The sequence below is a fragment of the Physeter macrocephalus genome, chromosome 7, assembly GCF_002837175.3.
Source record: "Physeter macrocephalus isolate SW-GA chromosome 7, ASM283717v5, whole genome shotgun sequence".
Lineage (NCBI taxonomy): Eukaryota > Metazoa > Chordata > Mammalia > Artiodactyla > Physeteridae > Physeter > Physeter macrocephalus.
Window position 1 is genome coordinate 107,493,095 of NC_041220.1, and position 12,632 is coordinate 107,505,726.

The 12,632-nt window shown below is 56.9% G+C and overlaps 1 protein-coding gene across 1 annotated transcript; it reads left to right on the plus strand.

The window, feature by feature from the left end:
• The first annotated feature begins 5,681 nt into the window (after nucleotides 1–5,681).
• On the plus strand, nucleotides 5,682–9,896 carry MSX1 (msh homeobox 1). Its single transcript, XM_024119161.1, has 2 exons — nucleotides 5,682–6,384; nucleotides 8,731–9,896. The coding sequence occupies exons 1-2, from the start codon at nucleotides 5,916–5,918 to the stop codon at nucleotides 9,171–9,173; spliced, it is 912 nt and encodes a 303-aa protein (XP_023974929.1). The 5' UTR covers nucleotides 5,682–5,915; the 3' UTR covers nucleotides 9,174–9,896.
• Nucleotides 9,897–12,632: the final 2,736 nt, after the last annotated feature.

Here is a 12,632-nt window from a genome sequence, read left to right on the forward strand (position 1 = left end):
CGCCATCTCCGAGGCTGTGTGTCTTTTTGCCTGTGTCTGTTGATCACTGTTCCTGCCCATCTCCGCCCAGTCTGGTCTTTCGCTCAGCCTCTTTCCCCGGGTTGTCGAGCTGGGGGTGAAATAAGAGGTTTCCCATCTGCACAGGCAACCTTAGAGGAGGAATTCGCAAGTCGAGAGGAAGGCCCCAGAACCCCCTGGATGCCTCAGAGCACCTCCAAGTGCTCACAGCGCTGGGAAGCTGCCACAGCGCGAAGTCCGGCGGTATGGCCACGGCGGGAGGGCCAAGCTCAGCGCCTCTGAGCTGGGGAACAGAGTTCCCATTTTAAAGCCGACAAACCGAGGCTCGGAAAAAATGGCCTTCAGCTGGTGAAGCAGCTCGCAGCCCGGATCTGTGTTCTTCTCAGAGACACCTGAGATCCTCCACATTTGATAAATTCATGGGAAATCTGGACAGTTTTCAAGACTCGAGAATGTGGTGGGCAGGGGTGGGGGAGGAGCAGGAGAGAAGAGTAGTAAGTGATGGACCCAAAACCCATTTTCTGGATTGGGGGCGGGACTGGGAGGCGGTGCCGCCAAATCCTGACAGCACCCTCTGTATTTTAATGCGTTTCGTCTTTTGACAGCTCAGTGAGAGGAGACCGCTACAGCGAGTGAAAAGAGTGGTTTGGGGATTCAGACCACCTGTGTCCGGATCCTGGCGCCACCACCAACTAGCTGTGTGACCCTGGGCAAGACACTTAACCTCTCTGATTCTATTCTCTCATCTGGAAGGGGGAAAAAAGCCTGTAGTAATACCTATCTCCCAGAGTAGAGAGGATTAAATCGGGGAAAGTTTGTGAAACCTCTGACAAGAACCCTGACACCCAACTCAAAAAAAGTCAATTCTCTTCCTCCCATTCCTTCCAACCCTTGCACGTCCAGGCCCCTGCCGGAACTGAGATGGGGGCCTCGGTGGGCTGGGCAGAGCCTGGGGGGAGAAGGGTGGGCAGAGCCGGGATGGAAGATGTTTGGTCGGCCCCTGGAGCCTCGGGGTCTGCCTGACATCTCCAGGCTTAAATAACCGTGCGCCTTTGTTATTCGTCGGCAGCAAAGTGGTTCGTTACGCCTGATTGGTCTAATTGCTTTGAAATGGGATATATTATCTATAATTATAGAGCTCTAGGAGGAGCCGGCCGGCCTCCGCTTTCATCTTCCCCAAGTGCACCCTCATGTCGCGATCACATTAATTTGGGCCATTTGAAAGGGGGGCCCCTCTCTCCCCCGCGGATCTAGACCCCCTCACCCCCTTCCGAATTTAAAGACACAAGGAAGCCCCGGCCAGCTCAGGAGGAAAGAAGTAAGGGGGGAGGGGGTGGAGGGGCAGGGCGGGAAGGGGAAGAAACGGGGAGTCGGGCTTGTCGATTTCTCCCAGTGAAATCCTCCAGTCTTGGGCAGTTCCACCCACAAGTTGGGCCCACTTAAGCGGAGGAACGAGCAAGAAGGAGAAAATGGTTTTTACTAGTAGCTTGCCCCCCCTTCGCATTAAAAAGATCACCACAGCTCTTAAAAGGTATAAGCTCTGCCCAGGTCCCGGGAAAGCAGAAAGCTCTTTGCTCCGAATTTGTGCCGTGGATATTCAGGCAATAGCTGAAGACTCCCTGGAGTTCTTAGCTCTCCGGAGTCTTTCTCTGGAAAGCTGTGAAATCCTCCCGAAGGATACCATCAGTGACTCCCGGACAGTTTCCCAAACCTCTGACTCCTAGCCGTTCACTTCTAGGCGACGGAGACCAAAAGACTGGAGAACTCCGGTCGGGAGGCCCCCTCCGCAAGTTGGGGGATCCCGGGGTGGTGCTTTCTGTCTACCCGTCAACCCCCCTTACCTCCAGGACAAAATACCTCCCCTCTCTCCCCCTCCGTCGCCCTCCTGGAGATTGGTGAATTCCCACCAAAATAAATCGTTCCGGGTAATCGGTTTTCATAGCACATTCATTCTATTAAAGAGGACTGTTTGGGGCTCGCTAATTGCCGGGGGATCCCACTGAGCTGCACATTTTAAAAATGCACGCGGGATTCCTGGGTCGAGGCCACAAAATGCATTGGGAAAGGGGGGGAGGGGGCGTAAACAAAAACCCGACGGAGGTGACAACGAATGCCGAAGTGAGGGACCAGCCTGCAGGCTCTTCGAATCCGTGCGCAATAACCAGATAGTGACGGCGGTCTTTACAATGGGGTCCCTCTCAAAACAAATCTTTGCCCACGAGGGGGGAGTCTTAAAACACCACCCTTCCTCTGCAGCCACGCAGTCCCGTAAAATAGGCGTTTTGCGGGGAAAAAAAAGAAAAAAAGAACACCACCACCAGTTGCCCAGAGAGTGGCCGCAGGACACACCCTCTTTAGGAACCGAAATGCTGAGGTGATCTGTTCGGGGCATGGAGGGTGCTTTAAGATGCCCCGGAATGAGGGAAGTAGGAGCCAGGCGGGAGAGGTGGGGAGGGGAGCGGAGTGCGCGAGGACGGAAGCCTAGCGCCAGTCCCGGAGCTTTATCTGCTGCGGGCCAGCCCTGCCTTTGCCAGGCATGAATTACAGCCCGGCTTTCTTGGCTGCAGCGGCCACGCGGAGAAATGCCGGGAGTAGAAGCGCCTGGGGGTTAGTGCTGGCGGCGAGATAACAGGCGCAGCCCCCGGCCCTGTCAGCTCTCGGAACCCGCCAACCGGGAAATCCGAAAAGGCCCAGACGAAAATAAACGCAGAGAAGGCTTCCTCTCACTGCCCCAAACTTGTGCCTTTCCTCCCGCGGGAACAACACGCCCCGGGAGACAGATGGATATTTTGTTTTTTTTCTCTAAGTCCCTTCTCTGAGACCGTGGGTATCTTTTTCCCGCAGCCCAGTGGCGGATCGGTGGAAGAACCCCGCGCGATTCTGAGCACGGACTCCACGTGGAATCCACTCTGAACCCCTTCCCCTCTGCAGACACTCTTCTCGCCTTGAACGGGCGCTGCGGTCAACCCGCCGCGCCGAGCCAGAACAGACACGAACCCAGACCGAACCTAAAAAGATGCCGTGGGGTTCGGGACGGGCTCGCGAAGCAGAGGGGCGGGCGGCAGGGCCGGGGGCTGCGGGCGCAGGCGGTTTGCTCCCAGGAGGCGGGGGCGCGACTTCAAGGGCCCCTGCGCCGGCTGCTGCCTTTGATCGGGCCGCCGCTGGCGCCTAAAAACAACATCCTCGTCTGCCTATTAGGCGCGCTGAGGGATCGTGACAGATTGTTTATCCCCGCAATTAGCGATGCGGCCCTTCTCCCGCCGCCCGGCCGCCCGGTCCCCGGCCCGCGGCCTGGCCTTGCTGCGCCCGCCGGACACAGCCCTGAGCCCCCTCTGCGCCGCGCTCCTGCACTCTCGGGGTTCGAGCCCCAGCTCCGCCTTAAAGCAGGGGTTCTTATCTGGCGGACTCCAAGCGGGTACAGAGCCTTTGAAGTTGCTTTTGCTGATGTGCATTTTCTAGTTAGAAAGTTCTTAGTTATATTAGATTTTCAAAGTGATCTGGGAGCCAAACATTTTGCTATGGGAGACGAGGGCGGAACACAGTCCCAACCGAAAGTCACACTGGTCGCTTTTAAAACGTTGACCTATACAGCCTAGGGGCCTCGGTTTCCTCTCCCTCTTTCAACCGAGTGCAGAGTGAGATTCCGGCTCGCCAGTTCCAGGGAGAGTTTAATTGGAAAGGCGGGCAATAGAAGTCGGCCATCCGGTCTGGGCTGCTAGCAAGGTGTTCAGCCTGCAGCCTTGCCGAGTGTCAGGTCGCTCAGCTCTGGCCTTCTATCCTTTGCACCCTCAGGCAAACCTCCAGGGCCTAGGTTTCCCTGCCTGGAGGAAGGACTCTTTATTCTCCGTGTCCCCCAGAGGTACGGTGCCTTTAGAGAGGCCGCGTCCGTGCGCCGCGCCTCCAGCTGGGCCGTACGCGAGCTGGAGGCCCCTGACCCTGCCCAGTGCTTGTGTTGCAGTTTCGGGAGCGCAAGAAGTCTGGAGAGGCTGCGTAAATTTCACAGACGAGAGTATTCCCGAACCCGCCCAAGGCCTTAACGTCGTGCGGACGTTAAGGAGCCTGCGGACAGATGGGAGGCTGCCAATGGCCCCGGCGTCCGCAGCCCGACCCCTCCTGCCAGACCCCGGACGCCGTCCGGGTAATAAAGTTCCCTCTCTAGTAATTCATTTTCCTTAATCTGGATGCCCCTAATCTACAGCTTTTATTGCGCCCAGTTAAAAGGCGAGGGAATTCGCTGTCCCTCCGCGCTCGGATAATTACCCCTAAATGGCCACGGCAGCCCCTTGTGTTTCCTGGAGATTAGAACCCCGCAGCCATCAATGGCCGGTCCCGATGAGCCGCCAATCACTGCCGCCAGCTCCCCGGGAGCCGCCGGCCTGGGCCCCGGGATAAGAAACCATAAAGAAGAGGTTCAGAAAACCGCCGAGCCCCGACCTGAGTTTGTGTAGATCCTCCGTCTCCCCACACCCCCAACTCATTTTCCTCTATTTTTTAACAGCAAAAATAAAATCACGTTTCCTCCGAAATTGGCAAAATAAAAATTCTCAAGCCCAGCACCAAGGATCCGTCCCAGGAGCAGTCCTCTTTTCTTGGCCGTCTCTCCCAAATGTGCTTCCCCCTACCCCTAACACACACACACACACACACACACACACACACACACACACACACACAAGATCAGCGATCCAGAGATAGGGACTGTTATTGTTTTTGCGGACACGCTGATCGAGGTTACGTTAAGGCCAGATCAGTGTTTTGTTGACGTTTCTGTTGGTTTTATATTCAATAAGTTCTATATCAAAAGGACCGGCTTCGTTCCCGAGCCGGTCGTCGGTATACGTGCTGTAATCCTCCTGAAAGTTCACAGCAGGAAAGTACACATCGGGTATGAAACTCGATTATCCATTCCAGATAACATAATGTATTATTATTGTTAACATCCATAGCACCACGGGAGCGTGGCTTCTTGGGCAAACTTCAGTCCAGCGCTTAGGAGACAAAGGCCCACTTTTACGCAGAGGTAAAGTTTTGAAGATTGAAACAGAAGAAAATGAATGTTTAAAGAAGAAATTAATGTTAAGGCTTTCTACTATAATAAATAACCCTGCAGATTTTTTAAACTATAAAAAGAATATATAAGAAATGGCTTCAACACAAATTATCGTGGTAGAGAAGAGGGGACGCAGATATTGGAGGAGGACTATCCTCCACTATCCACTGGGTAGAAACAGACACAGCAACTGACTGAACAGAAAGGTAAGGGGAGAGGTAGGAGAGAGAAACAGGAAAGGAGTAGAGAAAAAAGGGAGGAATTGGGAAAGAGGAGCGATAAAGGAAGGGGAGGAGAGGGAAGAGCAGAAGAGAAGGACTGAGAACAAGGGAAAGTCCCCCAGGAACACGGTAAAATAGAGACCCAGGAAGAACCACACAGGGACAAGCGGCGCGGGCTTTAGCGCAGAGGAACGTTTCTCGAGCGCCCCCTCCCCTCCTCTGCCCTCCCGGGGCCAGACCCAGCCCTGCGCGCCCCGAGGCCCAGCGCGCCTCCGAGCGAGTCCGCCGGAGCGGGGCCCAATGGATCGCGCCGGGACCGCCCCCTCGAGCTCTGATTGGCCGCCGCCGCACTGGCCTCGCCTTATTAACAAGTTCTCTGGGGAGCTGCGGCCCGACCCGGAGCCGGCTGGTGCGCCCGGGAACTCGGCCTGCGCGGCGGCGCCAGCGGATAACCAGGCCCAGAGCGCCGGAGCTGGTCTTCTGGGGAGGGGCGTGAGGCGCGCGCGGTAGGGCCCGCCCGGCCAGGGCCCCGGGCAATCCCAGAGGCCGGCCGCGCTCCCAGCCCGCCCGAAGCTCATGCCCGGCGGCTGGCCGGAGCTGAGGCTGGAGGGGAGGGCCGGCTCTGCATGGCCCCGGCTGCTGACATGACTTCTTTGCCACTCGGTGTCAAAGTGGAGGACTCCGCCTTCGGCAAGCCGGCGGGGGGCGGCGGGGGCCAGACCCCCAGCACCACCGCGGCCACGGCGGCCGCCATGGGCGCAGACGAGGAGGGGGCCAAGCCCAAAGTGTCCCCTTCGCTTCTGCCCTTCAGCGTGGAGGCGCTCATGGCCGATCACAGGAAGCCCGGGGCCAAGGACAGCGTCCTGGCGGCCTCTGAGGGCGCACAGGCGGCGGGCGGCTCCGCGCAGCCTCTGGGCTCCCGGCCCGGGTCGTTGGGCGCCCCGGATGCGCCGTCCTCGCCGCGGCCGCTCGGCCATTTCTCGGTGGGAGGACTTCTCAAGCTGCCAGAAGATGCGCTCGTCAAAGCCGAGAGCCCCGAGAAGCCCGAGAGGACCCCGTGGTTGCAGAACCCCCGCTTCTCCCCGCCCCCGGCCAGTGAGTAGCCAGAACCCAGGCGGCGGGGGAGGGGGCCGGCGGGGGTGCGGGACCCGAGGGCGCCAGGCCGCGCGCCGGCGCCTGCTTGTCTCGGGCGTCTGCGTACCTGCAGCCCGGTACCCGGAGCCCGTGCTGCAGATGGGTTGGCGGGGAGGCCGGCGGTTGATGCCTCACCCCACTCCCACCCAGGAAGAGGGTTGAGGCCTGGCTGAGGCCCAGCACTCGGTCCACTTTCGCGGGCTCCTCGCCTTGGCTAGGCGACGCTGCGGATAGGAGTTCACTTGTAGCACACGGGTGTCTGGGCACCTTCTCCTCCTGCCCCTCCCACCCCCCAAACGACCCTAGGAGTCCCGCCTGGCTCCTCTGTCAGACCCTAAGCCCTGTTACTTTGCCGTTCCCGCAACGGGTGGGTTCTAGGGGTGCGGACACCTTTCCAGTGCGCAGAGTTTCACTTTCTCATAGTAGAAGCCTGGTGCGCCCCCTCCCCTTCTCCAACCCCTCCCCCAAAATATTTCTTTGCCCAAAGTATTTCCGAATCTCTTGCAAAATCCTTCCCCCCTCGCTCGTGTTTCAGGTAGACACTTGGTGCTCTGGGTGGATGGATCATTTAGGGGGAGGGGGCGCTCAGGTTCCAGTGGAGGGGGCGGGGCACCAAGTCAGTTAGTGGGAGGTGCCCCCTCCAACACTGTAGGGAGCTCCCAAATGTCTCGGACTGGGTCATGGAAGCTGACTCCAGCCGCCAAAGACGCCTCCGGGGTCGTTCCAAGGCCTCCCGGCCCCCTGGCTTCTCTGCGCAGCGAACACACTCGGAGATATTTCAGGAGCACGGGAAATTCCCAAGTTTTCCTCGTTTCCTCTGATTATTTTGCGCGGCATAATAGCAACCCGAATTCAATGGCGTGATGCTGAGGAATGATTTTTATCTGGGGATTAAACGTCTTTGAAAGGCCAGCCCCTCCCTGGGCCTAACGGCCGGAGAAGGTGGCCCAGCGCTGGGCTGTTGCTACCGAAGGGAGTGACGTTTCCCTCGGCGCCCGCCCCTCGGGTGGCCCGGCGGAAAGGGAGTCAGGGGCCAACTGCTTCCCGGACTCTCAATGGTCTCGACCAGGGAAGAAGCGGGGATGTTAACACGAGATTTCGTTTGACTCACTTCCTGGTGGCCTGAGAGCCCAAAGGATTTTTTTTTTTTTTTAAGCGTGCAAAAAGCATTGCATAGTTAGGCAAAACCCGTCTGGTGAAACATTCTCGGTTTGAATTAATTTCTCCCTCAGAGCAGCTGCTGCATAGGCAAAGCGTCCTTTCCAGGACTTGAGGATTCTTTTAGGGCCTGGGTCCCGACCCAAAGTCGACGGGATCTCTGTTGTCCTGGGAATAATTTTGGTCCCTGTTTTAACTGGCCGCAGCTGCTGGGTGTGGCAGGGGTTGAGTGGCCCAGCAGATCCTGTCCTGGACCTGCATGAGCCCTCTGACGTGGTGCTCGCTCACAGCCCATCCTTGAGGTATATTTTGAAGCCGTAAGAAGAAGACACCTCGGCACCAGCAGTGTTGATCTCTGCGGACTGAGGCACACCCCCCCCCCACACCCATTGGAAAGCGACCAGAGGCCAAGGCACTGGGGGTGGGGGAGGCGCAGGAGACAATTGAGACGATCAGAAGCAGCAGCCCCGTTAAGATGAAGCGCCTCCTCAAACCATGGCACTTTTTATATTTGAGACTTGGCCGTGGTGCGACATTCGTGACATCCGGGGTCGCTCCACCTCCAGTCAGCAGGGACCGAGCTTAGAACCCTGCAGGAACGCATTGTTCCAAGGGAAAGAGTGGAAATCAGAGAGCTGGATTCCAGGCCACAGAACGGCCTAGCCCAGTGCTGACCACTTAGTGGGCACAGATACATGTTCGGCCAACGCCTAAAACTAAACGTGATCCCGGGCTGGGTGCGGGGCCTCTTTCCGCGCGTTTCACCATTCTAACATCCGCCGTCCCAATGTGCGTGGTGTGGCGGTGGAGAAGGCCCCACTGAGAAAGGCCTTCTTAAGCGGCCATCTAGCTTTAAGGGCTGTCCCGCCTCTTCCCTTCCCAGTTATTTCGGGCCTTGAACATGGGTACGTGTCACCTGGAATCTTAGTTTCCTCATTTGCAAAAGGTAGACAAGAACGTCTACCCTGAGGGGCTGCGGTGGGAATTGGAGAAAATATTTTCCAAGCGTTTCCCATGGTGCCTGGCGCTGAGGTGCTCCAAGCAAATGAAGAGCGGGTGTTGTAATTTAATATTATTCCCATTTACGGGCCGATGACTCTCCCGCGCCGGTGTCTTAACCTCCTGCGTTTCTCTCTCTCGGCCCCCTAGGGCGGCTGAGCCCCCCGGCCTGCACCCTGCGCAAGCACAAGACCAACCGCAAGCCGCGGACGCCCTTCACCACAGCCCAGCTGCTGGCGCTGGAGCGCAAGTTCCGCCAGAAGCAGTACCTGTCCATCGCCGAGCGCGCCGAGTTCTCCAGCTCGCTCAGCCTCACGGAGACGCAGGTGAAGATCTGGTTTCAGAACCGCCGCGCCAAGGCCAAGAGACTGCAGGAGGCAGAGCTGGAGAAGCTGAAGATGGCCGCCAAACCCATGCTGCCCCCCGCAGCCTTCGGTCTGTCCTTCCCCCTCGGCGGCCCCGCGGCCGTAGCGGCCGCCGCGGGCGCCTCGCTCTACGGTGCCTCCAGCCCCTTCCAGCGCGCCGCGCTGCCCGTGGCGCCCGTGGGACTCTACACAGCCCACGTAGGCTACAGCATGTACCACCTGACATAGAGGGCCCAGGGTCGCCTACCTGTGGTGCCAGCCGATCTCTCCAGCAAGCAGCAGGAACCTTCCCCCAAGGCGCTCCCCTGCTCGGCCCCGCCTGGCTCCTTCCCTTTAACCCCTACACTGCTCTGGTTTCTCCTCTCGGTTGACCCCTGAGTTCACTCTCTGAAGTCTGATCCCCTCCCCCAAAGTGGCTAGAAGCGTCCCATAACGCTCTTCTAGAAGCTAGATCTACCCCCTCGAGTTATAGATGGGGGAACCGAGGCCAGAGAGGCTGAGAAATGTATCCACAGTCCCCGGCAGAGTTAGTGGTTGCACCAGAACTAGAGGCCGTGCCTCCTGCACCAGGCAGGAAAAAGCACAGAGAAATTCATGTCTGAAGATGTCGGAAATGAGAACAGTGGGAGAGAAAGAGAACTTTCCAGGGGAGACGGATCCCAGGTCCTTCCACTGGAAAACTTAAGAGAACTTCAACAGCAAAACATTTGATTTTGGGGGGAGGGATACAGAGATGTGTGACAAAGGTGGGTTGAAAGGACCTCTCTCTTACCAGTACCAGAAAGAAATTGTAAAATAAAAATTAAAAATTCTGTTTCTATTTAACAGTACATTTGGGTGGCTCTCAAGATTCCCTTTGGAAGGGATTGTTGTAATATACTGTATATTTGAAATTTTATTATCATTTATATTATAGCTATATTTGTTAAATAAATTAATTTTAAGCTACAAGAAATTATCTCCTTATTGATTTCGTCTTTTAATTTTACTTCTTGCCATCTCTTCACATGTACAGTTGCTTTCAGTTTGATGGTAGTTTGATGCCAGCAACTTTTCAAAGGTGACAACAGGATATTCAGAGACAGAGGGGGGGTGTCTTTTTGAACACACAGGACATATCTTCGTTAGCAAAGTCAAGTGGAGAATTGAAGCAATTACCTAGGATAATTAGGCTCAATTTTCCAATTCACTTTAAGCTGAAATCGACACTTGCTCAGGCGACCCATAACCGACTCTTTCTTTTTTCTCCCCTTTTAACCTGTCTATGAAAACAAAGCGAATCACCCAAATGGTTTGATGACTGCAGACAGCTAATGCAGACAATTCCCACCCCCGCAAACCTGTTTTTCCCACAGGAGGCCAAGTGGGGGATGGAGAGGCATTGCTTTGCTTCTCTAAATCGCCGCGCCGGTGTAGACGCGGTTTGCGGAACTAATTTTTGAGCTCCCAGAATGTGAGCGCCTTCACACTTCCTATTACAACGCTTAAAAAAAAAATCTTTACTGAAAACCCAGGGCGACCATACTCTTCCCGCCTTGGTGTGTCCTTTGCATGAGCCCTGCCTACAAACTTGGGTTTTCTTTTATATTGTAGGTTAATTCAGGCTACCAGGAGAATATATTTGAACGAGCGCCAAGTTTAGCCTTCTGGGGGCAATTCTGCGAGGATGTTGAAGGCAGAAAATGACCTCCAGCAAATAAAGCTTACTATGTTCCAGGCCCCGCTCTGTTCTCTGTCGAGTTGGGGGCCCTGGCTTAATTCTCACCAGATCTGCGCCCCTCCCCCCCTCCACCTCTGTCCGGCAGTGGCGGCGCCTCCAAACTCCACGCTGGGCAGCCCGCCCCCCGGCAGCCTTTGCTCGAGCCTTTGCGACGGGAAGCCAGCAAACCAAGGGTTGTCAGAACCCGAAGTACCTGGCGTTGGACTCGGGGAGGGTGGACGCGTCCCTACGGATAGAGACCGTCTCACGATGTGGAAACCGGGTCTGTGGCGCACTGCGCGGCTTCTAGCCCTAGGGGAAGTCAGCCTCCAATTCCAGGAGAGTGCAGGGTTGCGCGCACGCACCCCAGGTGGGCTCTCGGCTAGTGCCGGGCAAGTTCCGGGGTACCCTGGGTCTCGGATCCTGCAGTCTAGGTAGCTCTGGCAAAGGCTCTGTCCCCGCGGCTGGCGCTGCAGCCTGAACTTGTCACAGCTCCCCTCCCTAAGAAAAGAAAGCAAACTTGTTGTGGAGTGCAGTTCCGATGACCAGGCAGTCCCCGGCCTCTGGACTGGCACAAGCGCGGCCATAACCCGAGCTGGGCCTCTTCATCCCCAAGAGAGGGGAGTTACATTTTAAAATGTCTTGGACTCCGTATGCCCACGCAGCCCCTTAAAGGGGCTTAGGTACATCACTATTTCTTGCAGACACTGAAAGGATATTTCCCCCCTCCATAAACACAGCATCCCGAGTGACCGCGCGCAGGACACCCTGGCTTCCACAAATCTTCTGGGTTCCTTTCTGGAACACCCCTGGCGACTCTCCTGTCTTGGGGGTTGTACTGAACTTGAAGTCAGAGAAGCCCATGTGGTTGATCCCAGCCCTGCCACTTCCTGGCTGCCTGACTTTTTGGGTAGGGAAGATCACTGTCTCTCCATTCCTCAGTTTTCTCATCTGCGAAATGGGCCTGGGAATCCTTCCCCCGCCTCCAGGATTTTGGGGAAGCGTCAAGGAGCCCTTGCGCGGGAGGGCGCCCGGGTTATATGGGGCGGTCTGAATTTTCTCAGCTCACGGTGCGTCGGCAAACTGGAAACTTTTCCACCCGTGCGGGATAGGGGAATGGCGGGGCAGGATCCGGTATCTCCTCCGGCCCAGACTCCCGGGCCTCCTGGCTCCTCGAAACTTGGCAATTTAGGGTCCAGGCAACCTTAGAGCAACATAATTGCAGTAATGAGCAACTGTTCGCGCTCGGCAGACGCACCGAGGCTCCAGCTTGGCGGTAGCTGCAGGCGAAGTGGGTGCGCCCCCTTCCCCCACCCAGAGCCTCAGCCAGTATGGAACCGGCCACCGCCCTGGGACCCCCGCCCGAGCCCGCTTCCGCGCGCACCCCAGCCCTTCTGCAAGCCTTGGGTCCGGGTCTCCTTCCACTCCTATGTCCCCTGGTTTCCCCATTTTTGCTTCTTTTCGTTCAGCCTTTTCTTTGCCTCCCAGCTTTTGTTTCTGAATTCCCTCCCTCGATAGGGCGTGCACACATAAGGTGCTCAATAAATGTTTGCTGGATCAGGGCGGCGCGCTGCTGTGGGGTGAGGACCCTGAGCCAGATTCAGCCGGGTCCGGCGGGAATTCGAGGCGGGGCTGGGGCACTGCTTCTTGTCCAGCCCAGTCCTTGGAACGCAGTTGCTTGTTTATCAAGAGAGGGCGGAGTGGGCAGGGGTTCCCGGGTCTGGTCCTTTACGGATCAATTTCCTTGCCTGGCAGGAAATGTCGGATCAATCACGGCGGAGTCGCCACCTACCTCGCTTGTACGTTGTGATGGAGGAGGAGCCAGGACTTAACGCAGCCTACTGTGCGCTGGAGTTTAGGCGCACGCCGCCTCCCCCGCGCCTCCCAACAACCCTAAGAGATTTTTTTTTTTTTTTTTTTGCGGTACTCCGGCCTCTCACTGCTGTGGCCTCTCGCGTTGCGGAGCACAGGCTCCGGACGCGCAGGCT